This window comes from Oncorhynchus clarkii, chromosome 20 (genome assembly GCF_045791955.1).
Source record: "Oncorhynchus clarkii lewisi isolate Uvic-CL-2024 chromosome 20, UVic_Ocla_1.0, whole genome shotgun sequence".
Lineage (NCBI taxonomy): Eukaryota > Metazoa > Chordata > Actinopteri > Salmoniformes > Salmonidae > Oncorhynchus > Oncorhynchus clarkii.
The window spans coordinates 73146964-73173274 of record NC_092166.1 but is presented as its reverse complement, the minus strand read 5'-3'; the positions used below and the strand labels follow the sequence as shown (position 1 = coordinate 73173274).

Genomic DNA, 26311 nt, shown 5'->3' with positions numbered 1-26311 from the left:
ACAGTAAAGTCTGAAAAAACACTACAGTGAATACTACAGTAAAGTCTGAAAAAACACTACAGTGAATACTACAGTACACTACAGTGAATACTACAGTAAAGTCTGAAAAAACACTACAGTGAATACTACAGTAAAGTCTGAAAAAATACTACAGTGAATACTACAGTATGGTCTGAAAAAACACTACAGTGAATACTACAGTAAAGTCTGAAAAAATACTACAGTGAATACTACAGTAAAGTCTGAAAAAACACTACAGTGAATACTTTAGAATTTATACCATAATATTACGTAGTATTTCTCATGTGGGAGGACGTACACTACATGACCAAAAGTATGTGGACACCTGCTCGTCGAACATCTCATTCCAAAGTCATGGGAATTAATATGGACTTGGTACCCCGTTTGCTGCTATAACAGTGTCTGTTCCTCTGGGAAGGCTTTCCACAAGATATTAAAACATTTCTGCGGGGACTTGCTTCCATTCAGCCACAACAGCATTAGTGAGGTGGGGCATTGATGTTGAGTGATTATACCTGGCTCGAAATCGGCATTCCAATTCATCCCAAAGGTGTTCAATGGGGTTGAGGTCAAGTTCTTCCACACCAATCTCGACAAACCATGTGTGTTTGGACATGTGTGTATGGACCTTTGTGCACAGGGGCATTGTCATGCTGAAACAGGAAAGGGCCTTCCCCAAACTGTTACCACAAAGTTGGAAGGACAGAATAATCTAGAATGTCATTGTATGCTGTAGCATTAAGATTCCCCTTCACTGGAACTAAGGGGCCTAGCCCAAACCATGAAAAACAGCCCCAGACCAGTATTCCTTCTTTACCCAACTTTACAGTTACCATTATGCATTCGGGCAGGTAGTGTTCTCCTGGTAGATGGTGAAGCATGATTCGTCACTCCAGAGAATGCGTTTCCACTGCTCCAGAGTCCAATGGCGGCAAGCTTTACACCACTCCACCCGACGTGGAGTGGCATTATGCATGGTGATCTTAGCCTTGTGTGCTGCTGCTCGGCCATGGAAAATAATTTCATGAAGCCCCTGACGAACAGTTATTGTGCTGACATTGCTTCCAGAGGCAGTTTGGAACTCGGTAGTGAGTGTTGCAACCAAGGACAGACGGTTTCTGTGAGCTTGTGTGGCCCACCACTTCTTGGCTGAGGCGTTGTTGCTCCTTGACGTTTCCACTTCACAATAACAGCATTACAGTTGACCGGGACAGCTCTAGTAGGCCAGACTTTTGACGAGCTGACTTGTCGGAAAGGTGGCATCCTATGACGGTGTCATGTTGAAAGGCACTGAGCTCTTCAGTAAGACCATTCTACTGCCAATGTTTGTCTATGGAGATTTCATGGCTGTGTGCTCGTTGTTATACACCTGTCAGCAAACTTGTGTGGCTGAAATAGCCAAATCCAGTCATTTGAAGCGGACCCCACATACTTAATTGTTTTTTTATAGTGTATATTAAGTCAGGCACTGTCGCTAGGGCAATACGTAATACTGTATTTGTAATTAGAGTAAGTCAGGCTTTGTTAATCCTAAACCAAACCTTTGAAGATTAGGCCTCATATGCACTCTTGCCTAAAAAAAATATAGATATATTTTTTTCAGTCTGGAACTAAATAGTATACAGTTTGTTACCACAGGAGTGTTGATTACCATCATCTGTTGTACACAGCAAGCAAACCTGGAGGCTAGAAACTGGGAAATGTTTTTTTCACTGCTGGAGAAGGAAGTCAAAAACGTCAGAGTTAAAACATATCAAGAGACATATCCCCACTATTCCTGTTTGTGACGGCGACTTGATCAAGTGGATACAAGAAGGACAGTTGGATGCCAGTCTCATGTTGTTGTTATGCTAGTCACGCTTCCCTATAGTCTACCTGGTTTCCGGTTTCAGACACACTCAGACAGACACAGTACAGTCCTTAGAGCAGAGTGTAATGGTACGTGGGCTCCTGAGTGGCGAAATCCAGGCTGGATCACATCTGGCAGTGATTGGGTGTCCCATAGGGCGGTGCACAATTGGCCCAGGTTTGGCCGGTGTAGGTCATCATTGTAAATTAGAATTTGTTCTGAACTGACTTGCCTGGTTAAATTAAAAAAACATGCCGAACACTCTTTTAACACGAAGCCTGATCCCAGATCTTTTATCCCCGGTCTTTCCATCACCTATGGCCATTGTCACAAGACGGCATACACAGATCTAGGGCCAAGTTATCAAGCCCTGTCTGTTGTCAAAGTGCAGAGTTGTCCCCCTCCCGCCCCCAACCCCAGAGCCCTTTCTTTGGCAATGACCCTACCTTTCAATAATTAATCAAATGAAAGTAATGTTTGAAGAATTGAATAATAAATGAATCCACAGGGCACCAGCCAACAAAGCACAGTTGGTCCCAGGAGTGAGTGAGTCACGACGCTGCATGTGGCACCGTGCTGGGATTTTCATCTGGCTGTTCCCATGTTTTATTAATACGCACACACTCACACACCGCAGAAACGTGTCTCTCACCAACAACAGTGCAACAAAAGCATCCCAGCCAGCCCATAAAGGCCTTGATCAGTCGCCATGGTGCTACTTCAGTTAGAGTTTTGTGTTACAGAGAGATGGTGACAATGGTGGATTAATGATGACTTCACTGCACAGACTTTCTTTTGATCCTGACAATCATGACGATGTTATGATGTAGCAGAAAAGCTGTAGCTCCATCATCCATTGCCAGTGCATGCTTCACTCAGTAGCCATAGAGGGATGATGACAACGGTGAATTATGGATGATGTTATTACTTCACTTTTGCTGCTTTTCGACTGTAAAGGGGTGTGGTAAATGGCCAATATACCACGACTTAGTGCTGTTCTTAGGCATGGCACAACGTGGATACAGCCTTTAGCCGTGGTATGTTGGAGCGGGTCCACTGGATCCATGGCCCAGTGAGAGATTGGTGCCGGCCGTGTAGATGGAAATAGAAAAGCCTGAGCCTTTGGGTAGAACACTGGGGTAAATCCTGTATGGAAACAGAAAAGCCTGAGCCTTTGGGTAGAACACTAGGGTAAATCCTGTATGGAAACAGAAAAGCCTGAGCCTTTGGGTAGAACACTGGGGTAAATCCTGTATGGAAACAGAAAAGCCTGAGCCTTTGGGTAGAACACTGGGGTAAATCCTGTATGGAAACAGAAAAGCCTGAGCCTTTGGGTAGAACACTGGGGTAAATCCTGTATGGAAACAGAAAAGCCTGAGCCTTTGGGTAGAACACTGGGGTAAATCCTGAATGGAAACAGAAAAGTCTGAGCCTTTGGGTAGAACACTGGGGGTAAATCCTGTATGAAAACAGAAAAGCCTGAGCCTTTGGGTAGAACACTGGGGTAAATCCTGTATGGAAACAGAAAAGCCTGAGCCTTTGGGTAGAACACTGGGGTAAATCCTGTATGGAAACAGAAAAGCCTGAGCCTTTGGGTAGAACACTGGGGTAAATCCTGTATGGAAACAGAAAAGCCTGAGCCTTTGGGTAGAACACTGGGGTAAATCCTGTATGGAAACAGAAAAGCCTGAGCCTTTGGGTAGAACACTGGGGTAAATCCTGTATGGAAACAGAAAAGTCTGAGCCTTTGGGTAGAACACTGGGGTAAATCCTGTATGGAAATAGAAAAGCCTGAGCCTTTGGGTAGAACACTGGGGTAAATCCTGTATGGAAACAGAAAAGTCTGAGCCTTTGGGTAGAACACTGGGGTAAATCCTGTATGGAAACAGAAAAGTCTGAGCCTTCGGGTAGAACACTGGGGTAAATCCTGTATGGAAATAGAAAAGCCTGAGCCTTCGGGTAGAACACTGGGGTAAATCTGTATGGAAATGCACCATGAGAGATCCATCTGAAAGCCTCAGGATCACTTCGTCTGCGTCCCAAAAGGCCACTGTATTCCCTATATAGTGCACTACTTTTAAACCAGGGCCCATAAGTCCATTTGGAATGCAGCCTCTCTTTTGGGGACACTTTCTTGAAAGGTGCGTCCTGACAGGTCCATAACAAATGAAAGTAAAAATAAATAAATAATCTGAAATTATACTACCTGTAAATACATTCACCAGTAAACACAGACTCCCAGGAGAGAGTGAGTCATCTTTAAGCTGTAACAAATCATTTTTGTTATGTCATGTTTATCACAACATTAAGACACTGTTATATGACACACAGTTCAAGGAAAGTGCAACCTTATTCCTTCCATGCTCTTCATGCACACAGACGGACACACGCGCACACACACACACGCACACACACGCACACACACACACACACACACACACACACAAACACACACACACACACACACACACACACACACACACACACACACACACACACACACACACACACACACACACACACACACACACACACAGTGTTACCTCATTCCTTCCATCCTCCTCCTCAGGGAGGAAGGGAGAGAGGAAGGGGATTTGGAAGCAGAGTGAGTCCGTAAATGGATGCTGACAGTCTAATACTTGAGAGACGAGAAAAAGCAATTTTTGTTCTGTACTGTAAATGCTCTTTAAAACTATTTACGGGATTGTGTCAACAGTGGACTAATGAACAACATACTAAAATATAGTTTTTGAGTGAACTATCCCTTTAAAAACCCCTCGAGTTAATTGACACACGTCGCACGGTGATGTCATTTTGAATATTGAATAGCTCCCTGTGTGTTTATGCTAGAGACTTGACGTTTATTGTACTAGCTGCAGCTCCTCTCTTTCTGCCGATATAAAGGTTGTGCCTACTCCTTAACATGGGCTTGCAAAAGCCATCTTTTTCTACACATGAGAGGATCCTGGCAATAAAATCATCACAAAACTGTTTGTAAAACCCAAGCCGTGTGAGCTACAAACTCCTAAGATGACACTCTCACTAACACACCATTGTCAGTTGTTTGGCTCTACGACATCTCCAAGCTTTACGGGAGTCGTCTGAACTCGCTGACGTCCTCATTTCAAAGAGATCTTCTCACAACACTGACTGTCCAGATCCGTTAGAGCTACAAGGTGTTGGTTGTTCTGCTCTACGACACACAAAGTTCAGGGTCAGAGTCATCTGACGGTAACCCAGGCTGGAAAGAATTCTAAAAGAGAATAAGGGGGTAAAATGCTCCATGAATAACATGACCAAACATGCATCTCAATTATGATTTACATTTTCTTACACTGTTTTTCTATTCCAGAATCTGACATTGCTCGGATTGGAGCCACAAGCAAAATCCTAGAGGAAAACCTGGTTCAGTCTGCTTTCCATCATACACTGGGAGATTATTTTACCTTTCAGCAGGACAATAACCTAAAACACAAGGCCAAATATGCACTGGAATTGCTTACTAAGATGACATTGAAGGTTCCTCAGTGGCCTAGTTACAGGTTTAACTTAAATTGGCTTGAAAATCTATGGCAAGACCTGAAAATAAGTAAGATGTAAGATTTTTTTAAAGAATAATGTGCAAATTTGGTCCAATCCAGGTGTGCAAAGCTCTTAGAGACTTACCCAGAAAGACTCACAACTGTAATCCCTGCCAAAACATATTCTAACATGTATTGACTCAGGGGGTTGAATACTTACAGTATGGAATCAAGATATATTTGTGTTTTATTTTTACAAACTTTATGATTTTTCTTCCACTTTGACAATAGAGTATTTTGTGTAGGCCATTGACAAAAAAAATGACAATTAAATCAATTTAATCCCACCTTGTAGCACAACAACACATGGAAAAAAGTCAAGGGGTGTATAGACAGTATGGACAGTATATGACGAGGAAAGCTGAGTACAGCAGTAGTTATGTAGGATGAGCCTGATGAGCCCTCTAGAATGCATATGGAGTGACTGTATATCTAACTGTAGATCTATCTGTCAGTATCATGTATTATACGCCACTTTAAAGAGGCCCATCTGATGGGGGCACAACACTGAATTCCGTGTTGTCTACTGTGTACTGCGAGTTTGTCTGACTAAATGGATGTAAGTGGAAGATTAGAGGGGAGATGTCAGCATCTTTCAGACGTCTTCTCTGAGTTGTGCTCCCTTTCCTGTTGTCACTTTCCTGTTGTCACATTTCTGTAAGTAAGTGTGTAAACATAGTCAAGCTATGTTTAAGTCACAAGGCAACATGCCACTATACAGTCCCCTTAGGTGGCTAGTAATATCTACACGCCGATGACATGAGTAGGATAACACTGTTAGATGTACCTATAGGGATGGAGGGAGGCAAACGTCTTAGTGAAAGGCTTCCCTCAAGCGAACGTCTTAGTGAAAGGCAGAGCGATGAGGGGAGGAGGAGGCGGAGCAGCAAGAGGAGGATAAAGAACATAATGGCTGCATAAAGAGAAAAATAATGATTTAGGAGAAGATGATGACAGATAAAACAAAAGAGGAACCTAGAGGGCGGAGGAAGAAATATTGTCTCAGAGAGAAAGATGATATGTAGCAAATATAATTTCTTAAAACTACGAACATAATGATAATGAAAACATGCTACTGTGTGGAGAATCCCATTACTGGCTCCATATTGCCTAAGTCCCGTTCCTGGCACCATATTCCATACATAGTGAACTACTTTTGACCAGAACCCTATTGGCCTATGGTGCCATTTGGAGCACGTTAATTGACCTCCCTCAAGCCACACTGTCAAATCAAATTAACAGCATTCTTACATAGGTATTCCTCTTGTCCAGATGGGTTAGGGCAAGTTGGGGCGGGGCAGCCTAGCAGTTAAGAGTGTTGGGCCTGGAACCAAAAGCTCACTGGTTTGAATCCCCAAACTGACTAGGTGAAAAATCTGTCTGTGTCCTTGAGCAAGGCACTTAACCCCAATCCTCCTGTAAGTGGCTTTGGATAAATCACATAAAACATAAATGTACAGTCCACCACACATGCACCTTTGTTTTATTATCCTTGTGGGGACCAAACAATTGATTCTCATTCAAAATCCTTTTTTCCCTAACCTGAACCCTAAACATAACCCTAAACCCCTAACCCCCTAACCCTAAACCTAACCCCTGGTGAAATGTCACGTCTTGTCCGAAATGTCCTTGTGAGGACAGGTGAGGACCCCTCAAGGCTAGTAAAACCAAACACACACACACACACACACACACACACACACACACACACACACACACACACACACACACACACACACACACACACACACAGGGTTATCCATGAGTGCCAGAGTATGAACTTCCCCTTTCCCAGTTAATGAGTGTGATGTAGTGGTTAGTGGTCTCGTTACCCCTAACATGAAAGGAGGAGGTCTGGCTGCATGACGGGTGGCCCTGCCAAGTGCCTGAGGCTTGGAAGCTCGGTCGCAGGTAGCAGCACACCAGCTGTGGCTAGAGGGAGGGAGAGGGGGTGGTGTGTGTGTGTGTGTGTGTGTGTGTGTGTGTGTGTGTGTGTGTGTGTGTGTGTGTGTGTGTGTGTGTGTGTGTGTGTGTGTGTGTGTGTGTGTGTGTGTGTGTGTGTGTGTGTGTGTGTGTGTGGTCAAAGGGGAGGTTCTAGGAACAGATGCCCAGGTCGGGACCATGTGGAAGGAGCTGGAAGGTGTTAGAGGGAATAGGTTAATCACTGTGCAGACCACCATCCTTTTGTGTGTGTGTGTGTGTGTGTGGTCGGTCAGAGGGGATGTTCTGGAAACAGATGCCTGGGGTTGGGAGCCTGTGGAAGGAGCTGGAAGGTGTTAGGGGGTGGAGGTTAATCACTGTGCAGACCAGCCTCCTTAGCTGTCACCTTGGCAAATGGACACTAGGTAATGGAGAGTGTAGCTAGCTGGGGCTTAGGGCGTAGCATATAGAACACACCAGAGATGCTAGCTAGATAATAGAGTGGCTGTTTTGGATGGTTATTTTTAAGCAATAGTTGCTAGGGTCTTGGGGACAGGGGCTGGCTCACATTGGATGCAGACCTACAGTAGAACCAGCCTGTGTAGCAAAGAACATAGCAACTCAGGTAAAATGGATGCTAGATAATAGTGGGGCTGAGGCTGGCTTAACTTGGCAAGAGAAATTGGACCAGTCTGTAGCAACTCTGGTAAAATGGATGCTAAGTAATACCTAGGTAATTTAGCTGGTGCTGTGACTGGAGCTTGCTCACCTTGGCTAAAGCCGAGAGACATACTGTAGCATATTACAAATCAGGGATAAAATGGATGCTAAGTAATACCTAGGTAATTTAGCTGGTGCTGTGACTGGAGCTTGCTCACCTTGGCTAAAGCCGAGAGACATACTGTAGCATATTACAAATCAGGGATAAAATGGATGCTAAGCTTACTAGCTAATATAGGAATGGCCATATTTCTCCCAGCCAGTGGGACTGACTAACATTGGTGTTAGAACAGCACAGTGACTCAGTGGGGAAATGGATGATAGCTCCAAAGCTCTATGAGAGACTGTTTTGGATTGTCACTGCTTATTTCCTTTTGTTCGTTCAGGAAATATAAGACCCTATTCCAGTGTGTCGTTTCCCCAAAACTCCGGCCAGCCCCAGTGAAAATCCATGTGTGGTTTGGGACATGTTTCAGTAGCAAAACAATCTGGCTATTAGGAACAAATCAACACTATGCTCTTACGCACGTGCACACGTACACACGTACACATACACCCACACACACACGCACACACACGCGCGCGCATGCACACACACACACACACGCGCGCGCGCGCGCGCACACACACACGTAACGGTCCAGTGGTTTTCCCTAAGGCATTGAGCTCATATAACTTAGCTGGTTGATATCTACCACAGCGTGCATCTGTCAATCAAAAAGTGAATTACTACTATGAGAAGACAAATATCCTTACCTCTCCATCATAATTCTCTCTACTTTCGCTTTCTCTTTCACCCAACCCTCCCTCCTCCCTCCACCCCCCCCCCCCCCCCCTCACCCCTCCCACCCTCCGGCCCCCTCCCCCTTCCTTCCCCCTCTCCCTCCCTTACAGTCCAGTCATGTCCGCCGTTGTTTACCGCGCTCCACATCCAGAATTAAAGCTGAATGAGAGTGATAAATCAAGGAGAGGGAAATTCACTAACTCTCTCCGCCAGGTTTATGTGTTGGAGAGAGAGAGACAGATGGGAACACAGGAGAGAGAAAGAGAGGGAGAGAGAAACAGAGAGAAGGAAAGGGGATAACGAAAAAGGGAGATGGAGAGAGAGCGAGAGAGAGAGAGAGCGAGAGAGAGGGTGACAGCGAGAGAGGGTGGGAGCGAGAGAGAGAGAGAGAGAGAGAGAGAGAGAGAGAGAGAGAGAGAGCGAGAGAATCAAGCTTCAGTTCGTTAATCACTCTGAAAAGATGGCCAAGATGGGGTTTGTTGTTTGTTGTTTGGTTCGGCTCTGAAAATGATAGAGGGTGTGAGGGGGCGCCCATTTTTCTCTCTTTTCTTTAGCCCCTCTGTTATTCTTTTATGACCGCTGCTGTATAGATAAAGGAGATTTACAATGGGGGAAGTACAAGGAGAATAGAACGGAGAGTTACTTCTATGGGATCACAGATTCCTAATTGGCCTCGGCTTGCAGTCCTCTATATGACTTAACTGCGTTATGAACCACAGACCTGGGTTCAAATACTATAAAGAAATACTTTATCTGTGCTTGATTGAGTTTGCATGGCTTAATGGAATTAATAGGAGAGTCGAAGAAGTGCAAAGCCGGCTAGAGCGAAAGCATTTTAAATATTTTGAGTAGTATTTGAAGCCAGGTATGTTTAACATTCATTCCAGAAGAAGAATATCCCAACCCTGTAATTAAACTTCTTGCTCCATCTGTATTAAACCATTTTGTAATTAATCTGGTTTTTATTGGTGTTTTTGCAGCTGTAGTAGGAGTTTCATTCTGTTCCGTTGACGTGAATAACATACAGTATATTAACAGTTGTTTATTGATTGATGTGTGTTACATTCAGGATCCATCTTGTCCATAATAACGAATCAACTGAATTGAAATGGAATTGAATCCATCCCCCAAACACTTCATCCTCCCAAAATACTTCCACCAACCCTCTCCCCGTCTCCACCCAGGTACCATCTCCATCAACACCCAGCGCCAGGCCTACACGGCCCCAGGAGAGAGTGAGATCCTGGACCTGGATGATAACCTGTACCTGGGAGGACTACCAGAGAATAAACTAGGCCTGGTCTTCCCCACAGAAGTACGTTATGATAGGATTGGATTTCAGTATTGTAAAGGGGGGTATATACCCGTTTAGGTTGAGTTTCTGAAAGATCAAACAATACATTTCTGTTACATTATCACACAAAAGTCTGTGCACTTTCATTTCTGTTAGTCATTTCATTAACCAATGTTTAATCCACTTCTTCAGGTGTGGACGGCTCTCCTGAACTATGGCTATGTGGGCTGCATCCGGGACCTGTTCATCGATGGCCAGAGTAAAGATGTCCGCCGCATGGCCGAGGTTCAGAAGGCTACCGGAGTCAAACCATCCTGCTCTAAAGAGCCGCCCAAGCAGTGCCTGTCAAACCCCTGTCAGAATAACGGTGTCTGCCGGGAGGGATGGAACCGTTACGTCTGTGACTGCTCAGGGACGGGATACCTGGGACGCTCCTGTGAGAGGGGTAAGACATCAGGTTTTAAACAGTTTTGCTCTGTATTTCATCTGTTTCTGGTTTTGTTGCATGGCTATTGGTAAAGAGTTTTGTGACTCCTGTGATAGACGTTAGACACATTCCGTGTTTTTAGTGATTGGTTGATTGGTTAGTTGCTGGAGGTTGAGATTGAGATCAAGATCAAGATTGTTTACACAGTTCTGACAATGCTTGTGTAAAAATAAAATATTGTTTGTGGAAAGTTCTCTGTATTCTAGTGCTGACTAGTTTGTTGAAAGATCTCTGAATTCTAGTGCTGACTAGTTTGTTGAAAGATCTCTGTATTCTAGTGCTGACTAGTTTGTTGAAAGATCTCTGTATTCTAGTGCTGACTAGTTTGTTGAAAGATCTCTGTATTCTAGTGCTGACTAGTTTGTTGAAAGATCTCTGTATTCTAGTGCTGACTAGTTTGTTGAAAGATCTCTGTAGTCTGGTGCTGACTAGTTTGTTGAAAGGTCTCTGTATTCTAGTGCTGACTAGTTTGTTGAAAGATCGCTGTATTCTAGTGCTGACTAGTTTGTTGAAAGATTGCTGTATTCTAGTGCTGACTAGTTTGTTGAAAGGTCTCTGTAGCATAGTGCTGACTAGTTTTTTGAAAGGTCTCTGTAGCGTAGAGCTGACTAGTTTGTTGAAAGGTCTCTGTAGCATAGCGCTGACTAATTTGTTGAAAGGTCTCTGTAGCGTAGCACTGACTAGTTTGTTGAAAGGTCTCTGTAGCGTAGCGCTGACTAGTTTGTTAAAAGATCTCTGTGACTAGTTTGTTGAAAGGTCTCTGTAGCATAGTGCTGACTAGTTTGTTGAAAGATCTCTGTAGCATAGCGCTGACTAATTTGTTGAAAGGTCTCTGTAGCGTAGCACTGACTAGTTTGTTGAAAGGTCTCTGTAGCGTAGCGCTGACTAGTTTGTTGAAAGATCTCTGTGACTAGTTTGTTGAAAGGTCTCTGTATCGTAGCGCTAACTAGTTTGCTGGCTGTGTTTATTTCTATATTCTGCTGGACTCCAAGTTGTTTGGTGGGTGTGTGTACACTTCCCTCAGGACGTCAGTTTACATTCAGGTTATGAACGTAGATCCCTTCTCTCACTAGCCTTACTTTACCCCGCTGTGCACTGTCCTGTGGAGGAAAAAAGAAGCAGGTATGGGATTTAGAGGTGGTGGAGAAAGGAGAATTGAGGGGAGGAGGGCATCAGAATGAAATGTGAATACAATTGACATCAAAGGCTGCATTAAAAGAGAAGGGCTTTAAGCCGTTCATTACACACGCTGCAGATTTGGGATGCTTTGTCAAAGGAGAGAGAGGAGACACCACCTCCCTGCTTCTGTGTGTGTGTGTGCCTGTGTGTGTATAGTGGACACTCTGGGCTGCATGGTACTGAAGGAGGATCCTGTCAGTTGGACTATTTAATAGCAGGGCATAAGTTACCAACTCCAAGAAAGCAAAAAACAGAATGTGAATCCTAAATATATATGTTGGGGATGAGGATGAAGAGTGAGAGAGATAGAGAAGCTGACTGATGCCCTTCACATGAAAAGGTTTTCACTAACAGTAATGGAAACGTTTCTTCAAAAATATGATTAAGATAAGATTTATTTTCAATAAATAGATGAATACAAAACACAGCAGCGTTAAAAGACTAAGACCAAGAATAAAATAAACTATCTATCTGCCTCTGGCACTCTCCCACCAACATTAAACACATGTAGCTCACTAGGTCGATTACTTTGGAGGAGCCTACAATTAGCAATTAGCCAACCTGTGCTGATATTCAAATGTTGCTCACACACATTCAATGAAAGGCAATTAACTGGTTAAAATGAAATGGTGGTAGAAAACAAGGCCATAAACACAAATAAACACATAAAATACACATTTAGCACAATCAGGCTTAAGAGAGGATAAGTTCACATCATTACAGAAAGAAAGAAAGAAAGAAAGAAAGAAAGAAAGAAAGAAAGAAAGAAAGAAAGAAAGAAAGAAAGAAAGAAAGAAAAAGAGGTGGCGGAAAGAGAGAGAACGAGAGCCAGAGAACGAGAGCCAGAGAGCGAGAGCCAGAGAGCAAGAGACTTAGTGTGATAGAGAGAGAGAGAGAGAGAGAATGAGGGAATGAGGGGCATAGCTACAGTGATGGCAAAGGAGGTTGGTGGCACCTTAATTGGGGAGGACGGGCTCATAGTAATGGCTGGAACAGAATCAGTGGAATGCTATGAGACTCACCAAACACGTGGTATCCATGTGGTTAATACTATTCCATTTATTCCATTCCAGACATTATTATGAGCCGTCCTCCCCTAGCAGCCTCCTGTGAGTGAAAGTATAGGCCTCCTAAACTGCACTGTAAAATGGCTGTCTTCCCCTGCTAACAATTTGGCTCATTAAACCACTCACTCATGACCGGACTCCGAGTGGAATATCATCTCTCTCCCTCCTCTTCCTCCCGACTATCTGAGGTGTAGAGAGGAGGGGAACTATTAGTAGGTAGAGGGAGAGAGAGAAAATGAGAGTTTGAGAGTCTCCAAGGATGCCCCTTTGCTGTGAATAAGACATATAGTACCAGTCAAAAGTTTGGACACACCTACTCATTCAAAGGTTTTTCTTTATTTTACTATTTTCTGCATTGTTGAATAATAGTGAAGACATCAAAATTATGAAATAACACATATGGAATCATGTACTGTAGTAACCAAAAGAGTGTTAAACAAATCAAAATATAATTTATATTTGAGATTCTTCAAAGTAGCCACCCTTTGCCTTGATGACAGCTTTACACACTCTTGGCATTCTCTCAACCAGCTTCATGAGGTAGTCACCTGGAATGCATTTCAATTAACAGGTGTGATTGTTAAAATTTAATTTGTGGAATGTATTTCCTTCTTAATACTTTTGAGCCAATCAGTTCTGTTGTGAGGTAGGGGTGGTATACAGAAGATAGCTCTATTTGGTTCATATTATGTCAAGAACAGCTCAAATAAGCAAAGAGAAACAACAGTCCATCATTACTTTAAGCCATGAAGATCAGTCAATCCGGAAAATGTCAAAAACTTTGAACGTTTTTCAAGTGCAGTTGCCGCCACAGGAATGGAAGACCCGGAGTTACCTCTGCTGCAGAAGACAAGTTCATTAGAGTTACCAGCCTCAGAAATTGCTGCCCAAATAAATGCTTCACACAGTTCAATAACAGACATATCTCAACATCAACTGTTCAGAGTAGACTGCCTGAATCAGGCGTTCATTGTCGAATTGCTGCAAAGACACCAATAATAATAAGAGGCTTGCTTGGGCCAAGAAACTTGAGCAATGGACATTAGACCTGTGGAAATATGTCCTTTGGTCTGATGAGTCCAAATATGAGATTTCGGGTTCCAACTGCCGTGTCTTTGTGAGACGCAGTGTAGGTGAACGGATGATCTCTGCATGTGTGGTTCCCACTGTGAAGCATGGAGGAGGAGGTGTGATGCTGTGGGGGTGCTTTTCTGGTGACACTGTCAGTGATTTATTTTAGAATTCAAGGCACACCTAAACAGCATGGCTACCACAGCATTCTGCATTCAGCCATCTCATCTGGTTTGCGCTTAGTTGGACTATCATTTGTTTTCAACAGGACAATGACCAAACACACCTCCAGGCTGTGCAAGGGCTATTTGACCAAGAAGGAGAGCGATGGAGTGCTGCATCAGATGACCTAGCCTCCACAATCACCCGACCTCAACCCAATTGAGATGGTTAGGGATGAGTTGGACCACAGAGTGAAGGAAAAGCAGCCAACAAGTGCTCTTCATATATAGGAACTCTTTCAAGACTGTTGGAAAAGCATTTCAGGTGAAGCTGGTTGAGAAAATGCCAAGAGTGTGCAAAGCTGTCATCAAGGCAAAGGGTGTCTACTTTGAGGAATCTAAAATATAAGTTGATTTGGTTACAACATGATTCCATGTGTGTTATTTCATCGTTTTGATGTCTTCATAAATATTCTACAATGTAGAAAATAGTAAAAATAAAGAAAAACCCTTGAATGAGTAGGTGTATCCAAACGTTTGACTGGTACTGTATATGTAATTAGCATAAATATTTGTAGTGCACTGTGTGTTGGTGTTATGTGTCATATAAAGGAAGATAACCATATTTCATATTGGCAATTAATTTCCAATCACTTGGCATTTCAACCGAGTTAGACATTGATCAAGGAAAAATCATAACCTTGCTTTTTCATTGGAACCCAATATGTATTTAGTCTACAAAATATTGTATGCATTTGTGAAGTGCGTGCGTTTGTAAGCATGCGTGACTGAACGCGTGTGTATGTTTCATTCTGTCACCATGTAATTATATACTGCTGTCTCTTGTCCCACTCGGCTGCGTCTTGTTTTTACGGGGAGGCGTTGCTGTAATGCCAAACTGGCCTGGATGCCTTATCGACAAATGCTGCTGTTTATGACACACACACACAGATACAAACACACACACACACACACACACACACACACACACACACACACACACACACACACACACACACACACACACACACACACACGCGCACACACACACACATACCGTTTCTGTTTATTATAATTGTGTTGCCTTGCTATCTGCCTCCCGAAACACAGCCCATATAATGCTTTCCCTCCATCATCCGTGATGCATCATGAATCATTTTAATTCTCCAGTTGTCTACAACATAAAAAAAAACATCCAATCTCCTTCACTACTTAAAGTCTGGGATATGGAATGCTGTTCAATTGTCATTTTCTCTTTGGGAGCCAGTTTGTTGGAGTCAGTCACACTTTTTCTGTTGTATTTGTAGATGTAAGAAGAAGTGAGATATTTGTAGATTTTGTATATATTTGTGGAAGTAAGTTTCTGTGTTATGAGCTACTGTACTGTACAGGTCCCATTTGTCATTTGTATTTGTAGATGAATTGGGTAGTATGGATTCAGGTTGCTGTGATGTAACCTATTAGTGCCTACTGTACTGCGCGCAAGCAGCAGAGTTCAGCATGGTCGGTTGCTCACTGTGACTGTCCTGGTTTTGGCCAGTCAGCACTCTGACTGCTCAGAGGCTGTGTAAGTGTGTGTGTGTGTGTGTGTGTGTGTGTGTGTGTGTGTGTGTGTGTGTGTGTGTGTGTGTGTGTGTGTGTGTGCGTGTGCGTGTGTGTGTCCGTGCGTGCATGCATCTGTCTGTGTTTCCTGTTTCGGCCCAGCGTTGACCTCCTGACCCCTCTGATTGGCTGTAGGCTGATTAGCGACAAGCTGTGACAATCAACATCCTCCTCAGATCACTGGAGCCAATTTGATCGTCTGTTTACAGAGACACTTTACATCAGTAGGAATAAATGGACTTCACACAGTTCGCAATGAGCCAGGCGGCCCAAACTTCTGCATATACCCTGACTGCTTGCACAGAACGCAAGAGAAATTACACAATTTTCCTAGTTATAAGAAATTCATGTTAGCAGGCAATATTAACTAAATATGCAGGTTTAAAAAATATATACTTGTGTATTGATCGTAAAGAAAGGCATTGATGTTTATGGTTAGGTACATTGGTGCAACGACAGTGCTTTTTTCACAAATGCGCTTGTTAAATCATCACCAGTTTGTCGAAGTAGGCTGTGATTTACTGAGAAATTAACAGGCACCGCATCGATTATATGCAAAGCAGGACACGCTTGTCATGTACTGTCATGTTGTGTCTTGTCTCTGTCCTTTCCTTTCACCCTGTCTCCCTCTGCTGGTCGTCTTAGGTTACCTTTTCTCCCCCGCTTCCCCCCAGCTGTTCCTTGTCTCCTCCTAACTACCCATTCACCCCGTTTCCCACCTGTTCCCTTTTTCCCTCTGATTAGGTCCCTATATCTCTCTCTGTTTTTGTTCCTGTCCTTGTCGGATTCTTGTTTGTTGTGTTTCATGCCTGAACCAGACTGTCGTCATGTTTGCTGTAACCTTGTCTTGTCCTGTCGGAATCTGCCGGTCCGTCTGAGCCTACCTATGTTTGGTAATTAAAGAAGCTCTGTTTAAGTTAATTCGCTTTTGGGTCCTCATTCACGCACCGTAACAACGCTAGATAAACTAGTAATATCATCAACCATGTGTAGTTAACTAGTGATTATGTTAAGATTGATTGTTTTTATAAGATAGTTTAATGCTAGATGGCAACTTACCTTGGCTTCTTGCTGCCCTCGCGTAACAGGTAGTCAGCCTGCCACGCAGGCTCCTTGTGGAGTGCAATGTAAGGCAGGTGGTTAGAGCGTTGGACTAGTAACCGGAAGGTTGCAAAAATGAATCCAGGAGCTGACAAGATAAAAATCTGTCGTTCTGCCCCTGAACGAGGCAGTTAACCCACCATTCCTAGGCCGTCATTGAAAATAAGAATGTGTTCTTAACTGACTTGCCTAGTTAAATAAAGGTGTAAAAAAAAAACTGGGGGCAAATCGGTGTCCAAAAATACCGATTACCGATTGTTATGAAAACTTGAAATCGGCCCTAATTAATCGGCCATTCCGATTAATTGGTCGACCTCTAGTCACTTAGTTTAGTTTGTGATTTTACTCTGTCCATTTGTTGCCTTCACCTCAAACACATGCAGGTGTTTAATCTGAAACACAGCAACATTTTTGTTATGTAACGACAAATAACAGATGTTCAACTTCACTTCTTTTCACTCAATTCTGCAATTGCTCATCCCTACTGCATAAATAGCTGAACAGTTTAAGATTATTTCACAAGAAAACCCACCAAATGGGCAATAAATGCAGATGGAATCGTAAAAAAAATAGCACCATCATGAATGTGTATGTATTGTAAATGTATTCTGTAAGGCCCTACACAGCCTGTACATGTTTCAGCATAGTTCACCACTATTACGACATTGTTTTACTAAATAGTCACCAAATAGCACGGGTCTATACATCCATGTTGGAACAGGCATAGCTGTAACACGGTATGCACACACTGTTCTCTGTGGGCTTCAGAGGCAGAGGACATTCACTCTCTCTCTCTCTCTCTCAGTTTCAGTGAATAGGGTAGTGTGAATGACAGTAGGAGTATTAGGAAATATCACAAATATTAAGAAATACATAATTCAGGAGCTTTTTTGGCAACAGTGGTGGTTATAGGAGAACAAAAAGAGAGAGTGTGAGAGAGAGAACAGAGATAGTGAGTGAGGGGGAGGGAGTGAGAGAAGAGAGAGGGGAGGAGACAGCATAGAGGAGAGAGCTGTGAACGTACCCAGTCTGATGATTTCCTCTCCTTGCCTCTCACTCTACGGGTCTAATGTTTCCTATCCCTGCTAATGAGCTGACAGAGAAGGAGGGCACACAGTAGGACGTGAGGGAGGGAGAGAGAGAGAGAGAGCGAAAGAGAGGTAGAGAGAGGTTAGTTAATGGTAGTACTGGGAATGAGGAATGGAGGAAGGCAGGGAGAGAGAAGGAGATGAGCCCAGGACAGCAACACAATTAGACCCAGCCAAATCATGAGAAAACAAAAATAGAATTTCTTGACACATTGGAAGAATTCACAAAAAAACAGAGCAAACTAGAATGCTATTTGGGCCTAAACAGAGAGAGAGAGTACACAGTGGCAGAATACCTGACCACTGTGACTGACCCAAACTTAAGGAAATATGTGACTATGTACAGACTCAGTGAGCATAGTCTTGCTATTGAGAAAGGCCGCCGTAGGCAGACCTGGCTCTCAAGAAAAGACAGGCTATGTGCACATTGTCCACAAAATGAGGTGGAAACTGAGCTGCACTTCCTAACCTCCTGCCCAATGTATGACCATATTAGAGACACATATTTCCTTCAGATTACACAGATCCACAAATAATTAAAAAACAAACCCAATTTTGATTAACTCCCATATCTACTTGGTGAAATACCACAGTGTGCCATCACAGCAGCAAGATGTGTGACCTGTTGCCACAAGAAAAGGGAAACCAGTGAAGAACAAACACCATTGTAAATACAACCCATATTTATGTTTATTAATTTTCTCTTTTTTAATCATTTGCACATCGTTACAACACTGTATATATACATAATATGACATTTGAAATGTCTATTCTTTTTTAACATCTGTGAGTGTAATGTTTACTGTTCATTTTTTTGTTTATTTCACTTTTGTTTATTATCTAGTTCACTTTGCTTTGGCAATGTTAACATATGTTTCCCATGCCAATAAAGCCCTTAAATTGAATTGAATTGAGGGAGAGAGAATATGGGCATAAGGGGTGCAAGTTATTTCCATGTTATGAAGATAAAGAGGTGAGCCAACTTGGATTCATATGTATTCATATGTACTCTTTTGTATTGACTTAATGGAAAACCTGTACACTGTAAAGGGGTTACTGTGAATTTAACAGTAGCTTACAGGCAGCTCGGTGTCAAGTACAGTTCTGTTTTTCATATTACAGTACAGCTACTGTAGTATAAATATGGTAGCAAAGCCAATACCGTTTAAAAACACAAAGTACAATACTGTACATTGGACTATATTATACTGTAAAAAAGTAAATGCTAATGTAATCTAAATTAATGAATGAATGAAATTCATTGAGGGGTGGGGCTTGTATTTCACAGTATTTTACAGTAATTACAAGCAATTTGTGCAAGCAGGTTTACTGCTAGGTTTACATATTAGAGCATATGTAACGGTTTTCTTCTGGTGAAAGAGAAGCGGACCAAAATGCAGCGTGGTTATTTTTGTACATCTTTAATAAAGATGAAAATACAACAATCTACAAAACAAGAAATGTGAAAAACCGAAACAGTCCTATCTGGTGCCACAAACACAAAGACAGGAACAATCACCCACAAAACCCAACACAAAACAGGCTACCTAAATATGGTTCCCAATCAGAGACAATGACTAACACCTGCGTCTGATTGAGAACCATATCAGGCCAAACATAGAAATAGACAAACCAGACACACAACATAGAATGCCCACCCAGCTCACGTCCTGACCAACACTAAAACAAGGAAAACACACAAGAACGATGGTCAGAACGTGACAGTACCCCCCCCCCCCCAAGATGCGGGTTCCGAGCGCACAACCTAAACCTATAGCGGAGGGTCTGGGTGGGCATCTGTCCGCGGTGGCAGCTCTGGCGCTGGACGTGGACCCCACTCCATAATTTTCTTAGTCCACCTCCTTAGCGTCCCTTGAGTGGCGACCCTCGCCGCTAACCGTTGGCCTAGGAACCCTAACAACGGGCCCCACTGGACTGAGGGGCAGCTCCGGACTGAGGGGCAGCTCAGGACAGAGGGGTAGCTCGGGACTGAGGGGTAGCTCGGGACTGAGGGGAAGCTCGGGACTGAGGGAAAGCTCGGGACTGAGGGGGAGCTCGGGACTGAGAGGGAGCTCGGGACTGAGGGGGAGCTCAGGACTGAGAGGAAGCTCAGGACTGAGAGGAAGCTCAGGCAGGTTGATGGCTCTGGCAGATCCTGGCTGGCTGGCAGTTCTGGCAGTTCCTGGCTGACTGGTGGTTCTGAGAGATCCTGGCTGACTGGCAGCTCTGGCAGATCCTGGCTGACTGGCGGATCCTGGCTGAATGGCGGATCCTGGCTGAATGGCGGATCTGGAAGATCCTGGCTGACTGGCGGATCCTGGCAGACTGGCGGATCCTGGCTGACTGACGGCTCTGGCAGATCCTGGCTGACTGGCAGTTCTGGCAGATCCTGGCTGACTGGCTGATCCTGGCTGAATGGCGGATCCTGGCTGACTGGCGGCTCCTGGCTGACTGGCGGCACTGGCGGCTCCTGGCTGACTGGGAGCACTGGCGGATCCTTGCGGACTGGCGGCACTGGCGGCTCCTTGCGGACTGGCGGCATTGGTGGCTCCTTGCGGACTGGCGGCTCCTTGCGGACTGGCGGCACTGGCGGCTCCTTGCGGACTGGCGGCACTGGCGGCTCCTTGCGGACTGGCGGCTCCTTGCAGACTGGCGGCACAGGCGGCTCCTTGCAGACTGGCGGCTCAGGCGGCGCTGGGCAGACTGGCGACTCTGATGGCGCTGGGCAGTTGGGTAGCTCAGGCGGCGCTGGGCAGACTGGCAACTCTGATGGCGCTGGGCAGACGGGAAGCTCCTGCAACGCTGGAGAGGAAAGCTCTGACAGCGCTGGACTGAGGAGCTCTGGCGCCTCTGGAATGAGGGGCTCTGACGCCTCTGGAATGAGGGGCGGGAGCTCTGGCAGCGCTGGACAGGCGGGAGACTCCGGCTGCGCTGGAGAGGAGGAAGGCTCTGGCAGCACTGGACAGGCGAAAAACTCTGGCAGCGCTGAAGAGGAGGACGGCTCTGGCATCGCTGGACTGAGGAGCGGAAGCTCTGGTAGCGCCGAACAGGCGGTAGCACCTGTATTGATGGGATGGTGAAACAGCCTGGTGCGGGGAGCCGGCACTGGTGGTACCGGGCCGGGGACACGCACCTCCGGGTGAGTGCAAGGAACCGGGTTGTGAAGGTGTACTGGAGACCTGGTGTGTATAGCCAGCATCAAATCCCCCGGAACTCCAACACACGTTTCAGGCTGAGTACGAGGAACTGACACAGGTGGCATCGGACAGCCGTCTGCAAGGCATGCCTCAAAATATGCTATAACGACAATACCATGCACCTACTAGTGGTCAAAAGGTGTTTAGCACTCTAAAGATATGGTACGGTACTGTATTCTGTGGGGTGGAATTACAGTACCATTCGCAATACAGTAATGTTCTCACAATGCACCATCATTTACGTATGCTTCAATTAAACATTTACATTTTTTTTGTTTTACTGTTGATAATACGTAAAGTGTCCATATAAATTACAGTTTTCTATTACAGTGTATGTTGAACCCTGATTACACTTCAGTCTGGTCACAGATAGAACAAGGAGCCAGATGTTTCACCGGATGTATAAATCTGAAGCATCCGGTTAGCATTTCCACTCCCAAATATGGAGAGAAGAGGAAGCCCAGTGGCTGGCAGTGGGAGAAGATGGAGCGAGATGGAACTGGGCCGACATTCTGCTGATTTTCTCATTGAAGAAAAGCCCATCTCAATACAGTTTTCTGCCCCCAAACTTAATCTGTTACACATTTTGTTGACCCTTTGCCAAAGTTTCTAAATATTGTGTTGTTTAGAAGGAGTGTAAGGGTGAATTTAGTTATTGCACAAGCACACTTCACAGAGAAGTTGTTCCCTAGCGGAAATATGCAAATACATGCTAGGACGCGCAAATAGAATCTCGCTAGCTCGTTGCTTGGCTCTGTCCACCTGCTTGCTTGTTCTGCCCACTATGCTTATTTTGCTTCCATTGAAAATGACACAGATGATCTATCTTGGGTTAGTTATAAATATATTTGGTCTGGTGTTTCACCTCAGCTTTTTCTCTCTTCATATGGCCCTTTCTTCTCTTTCTGTTGCCCTCTCTTCACACCTTTTCTCCGTCTCTCCCTCCCGCTCTTCCCCTCTCCATCTTTGGTATTATGCCATGTGTGTGACTGGCGTCGGCGGTTAGAGCTGTCTAGCTAGAGAGTAGGAGCCGTGGTGCAGACAGACGGAACGGAGGAGCCACCCTGGCACACTGCCAGCTGTTTTGATGTCTCCAGATTGTAGACTGGAGCCTGTGTTTGTGTGTGTGTGACACAGGAGGCTGCTGAGGGGAGGACAGCTGATAATAATGGCTGCGATGGAGTAAATCAAACACATTGCATTTTTGAAAGGATCTGTTGTACACCCGACCGTTGCTGATGTGCAGGAGATAAGGAGTAACAATGAAATGAAAAGGAATTTCTGCACCTTCAGGATCAGTGCACAATTTTCTATTTAATTAGGCTGATCTCTCGTTCGCCAGACCTTCATCAGAGCATACAAATACACAATGGCAAAATGTGTGTGAATGCAATCAGGCATGAGGAGCAACACCTGTGTACAACACAAATGCCAGGAAGCACATCAGCAATCAATTATCTCAGAGAAAGTGAGGTTCTAAATTTCAGTATATTTTTTACATATTTTTTTACCTAATTCCTTACGTAATTGTACATAAAAATAATAATAATGAAATTAATAAAAAAATTAATATATATACACTACCGTTCAGAGGTTTGGGGTCACTTAGAAATGTCCTTGTTTTTAAAAAACAACAAAACATTTTTGTGCATTAAAATAACCTTAAATTGATCAGAAATACAGTGTAGACATTGTTAATGTTGTAAATGACTATTGTAGCTGGAAATGGCAGATTTTTTTTATGGCATATGGCAGACAGTAGACGTACAGAGACCCAATGGCATGTTGTGTTAGCTACTCCAAGTTTATCATTTTAAATGGATAATTGTTTATGAGAAAACCCTTTTCTAATTGTGTTAGCACAGCTGAAAATTGTTGTGCTGATTCAAGAAGCAATAAAACTGACCTTCTTTAGACTAGTTGAGTATCTGGAGCATCAGCATTTTTAGGTTCGATTACAGGCTCAAAATGGCCAGAAACAAAGACCTTTCTTCTGAAAATCGTCAGTCTATTTTTGTTCTGAGAAATGAAGTTTATTCCATGTGAGAAATTGCCAAGAAACTGAAGATCTCGTACAATGCTGTGTACTACTCCCTTCACAGACAAGCGCAAACTGGCTCGAACCAGAATAGAACGAGGAGTGGGATGCCCCGGTGCACAACTGAGCAAGAGGACATTTACATTAGAGTGTCTAGTTTGAGAAACAGACGCCTCACTAGTCCTCAACTGGCAGCAAAACACCAGTCTCAACGTCAACAGTGAAGAGGCGACTCCGGGATGCTGGCCTTCTAGGCAGAGTTGCAAAGAAAAAGCCATATCTCAGACTGGCCAATAAAAAGAAAAGATTAAGATGGGCAAAATAACACAGACACTGGAACTCTGCCTAGAAGGCCAGCATCCCGGAGTCGCCTCTTCACTGTTGACGTTGAGACTGGTAGAATAACTGTTTCTGACTCATATCGATGCCACATAGGCTGTTTTCAAAGGGATTCTTTACTTTCTAAAGGCAGCTAAAGAAATGTTTGAGTTTGATACAATTCCATCAATTGCGTTCCAGCCATTACTATGAGCCCTTCCCACCACCCTCATATGATGTGTGGTTGTGCGTACGTGGGTATATGTCTCTGTATGTGTGTGTGTGTGTGTGTGTGTGTGTGTGTGTGTGTGTGTGTGTGTGTGTGTGTGTGTGTGTGTGTGTGCGTGCGTGCGTGCATGCGTATGCGTGTGTGTGTGTGTGCGTGTGTGTGTGTGTTTGTGCATGTGTGTATGGGTGTGCAGCTAGCAGGCAGAAAGAGCTGTCAGAAGAATTAGCCTTCACATCTCCATGCATGGTGTACCATACCACCCGGTGGCTAAACACAGCTACTGCATATGGTGTGGGAGGAGGAGCAACGCAAACACACAAACATGAACACGCACACACACACACACACACACACACACACACACACACACACAAGGGAAAAGAGGCAGAGGAAAAGGAGGGAGGAGAAGAAGAAGGGAAACGAGCAACGAGCGATGCCGCAGCGAGACCCATTTTGAATAGCAGAAGACACACACACACTGCATTCACCACCCAGTCTGTCATTCACCATGAGATGTGCCTGTACTGCACTGCACTGCACCTTGCCTACCATATGGGTACACATACAGACACACACAAATGCACAAATGCACACAGACACAGTCTGCCCCTTCCCTACCATCTGGGCACCCACCTCCACCTCCGCTCTCTCTCTGCTACAACAATATTTAATACAATATCTAATTACCAACTGAAACTGGATGGATTAGAGAGAGAAGCAATGAGGGGAGGGCATTTAGGATGTGTTCAGGAGGACATTTCAGATGCATTACGGAGGACATTTAGGATGCATTCAGGATAAAATGTAGCATGCATTCAGGAGGAAATTTAGGATGCATTCAGGAGGACATTTAGGATGTATTCAGGTGGACATTTAGGATGTGTTCAGGAGGCCATTTAGGATGTATTCAGGTGGACATTTAGGATGTGTTCAGGAGGACATTAAGGATGCATTCAGGAGGACATTTAGGATGTGTTCAGGAGGACATTTAGGATGTGTTAAGTGCGACATTTAGGATGTGTTCAGGAGTACATTTAGAATGTGTTCAGTAGGACATTTAGGATGTGTAGGAGGACATTTAGGATGTGTTCATGAGGACATTTAGGATGCATTCAGGAGGACATTTAGGATGTGTTCAGGAGGACATGTAGAATGTGTTCAGTATGACATTTAGGATGTGTTCAGAAGTACATTTATGATGTGTTCAGTAGGACATTTAGGATGTGTTCAGGAGTACATTTATGATGTGTTCAGGAGGACATGTAGGATATGTTCAGGAGGACATGTAGGATGTGTTAAGTAGTACATTTATGATGTGTTCAGGAGTACATTTAGGATGTGTTCAGGAGGACATGTAGGATGTGTTCAGTAGGACATTTAGGATGTTTTCAGGAGTACATTTAGGAAGTGTTCAGTAGGACATTTAGGATGTGTTCAGGAGGACATTTCGGATGTGTTCAGGAGTACATTTAGAATGTGTTCAGGAGTACATTTCGAATGTGTTCAGGAGGACATGTAGGATGCGTTCAGGAGGAAATTTAGGATGTGTTCAGGAGGACATGTAGGATGTGTTCAGGAGGACATGTAGGATGTGTTCAGGTGGACATTTAGGATGTGTTCAGGAGAAAATTTAGGATGTGTTTAGTGCAACATTTAGGATGTGTTCACGAGGACATGTAGAATGTGTTCAGTATGACATTTAGGATGTGTTCAGGAGTACATTTATGATGTGTTCAGTAGGACATTTAGGATGTGTTCAGGAGTACATTTATGATGTGTTCAGGAGGACATGTAGGATATGTTCAGGAGGACATGTAGGATGTGTTAAGTAGGACATTTCGGATGTGTTCAGGAGTACATTTAGAATGTGTTCAGGAGTACATTTCGAATGTGTTCAGGAGGACATGTAGGATGCGTTCAGGAGGAAATTTAGGTTGTGTTCAGGAGGACATGTAGGATGTGTTCAGGAGGACATGTAGGATGTGTTCAGGTGGACATTTAGGATGTGTTCAGGAGAAAATTTAGGATGTGTTAAGTGCAACATTTAGGATGTGTTTAGGAGTACATTTAGAATGTGTTCAGTAGGACATTTAGGATGTGTAGGAGGACATTTAGGATGTGTTCAGGAGGACATTTAGGATGTGTTCAGGAGGACATTTAGGATGTGTTCAGGAGGACATTTAGGATGTATTCAGGTGTACATTTACGATGTGTTCAGGAGGACATTAAGGATGCATTCAGGAGGACATGTAGGATGCGTTCAGGAGGACATGTAGGATTTGTTCAGGAGGACATGTAGGATGTGTTCAGGAAGACATTTCGGATGTGTTCAGGAGGAGATTTAGGATGTGTTAAGTGCGACATTTAGGATATGTTCAGGAGTACATTTAGAATGTGTTCAGTAGGACATTTAGGATGTGTAGGAGGACATTTAGGATGTGTTCATGAGGACATTTAGGATGCATTCAGGAGGACATTTAGGATGTGTTCAGGAGGACATTTAGAATGTGTTCAGTAGGACATTTAGGATGTGTTCAGGAGTACATTTATGATGTGTTCAGTAGGACATTTAGGATGTGTTCAGGAGTAAATTTATGATGTGTT

The 26311-nt window shown here is 43.9% G+C and overlaps 1 protein-coding gene across 11 annotated transcripts in view; it reads left to right on the top strand.

The window, feature by feature from the left end:
- Positions 1-26311, top strand: part of LOC139376886 (neurexin-1a-like) — a 574009-nt gene that overhangs the window by 217902 nt on the left and 329796 nt on the right. For all 11 annotated transcript variants that reach the window (XM_071119862.1, XM_071119864.1, XM_071119861.1 and 8 more), the window contains 2 exons: positions 10060-10190; positions 10362-10614. In XM_071119862.1, the coding sequence (XP_070975963.1) occupies positions 10060-10190; positions 10362-10614 (384 nt within the window). The remainder of the gene's footprint in view (positions 1-10059; positions 10191-10361; positions 10615-26311) is intronic.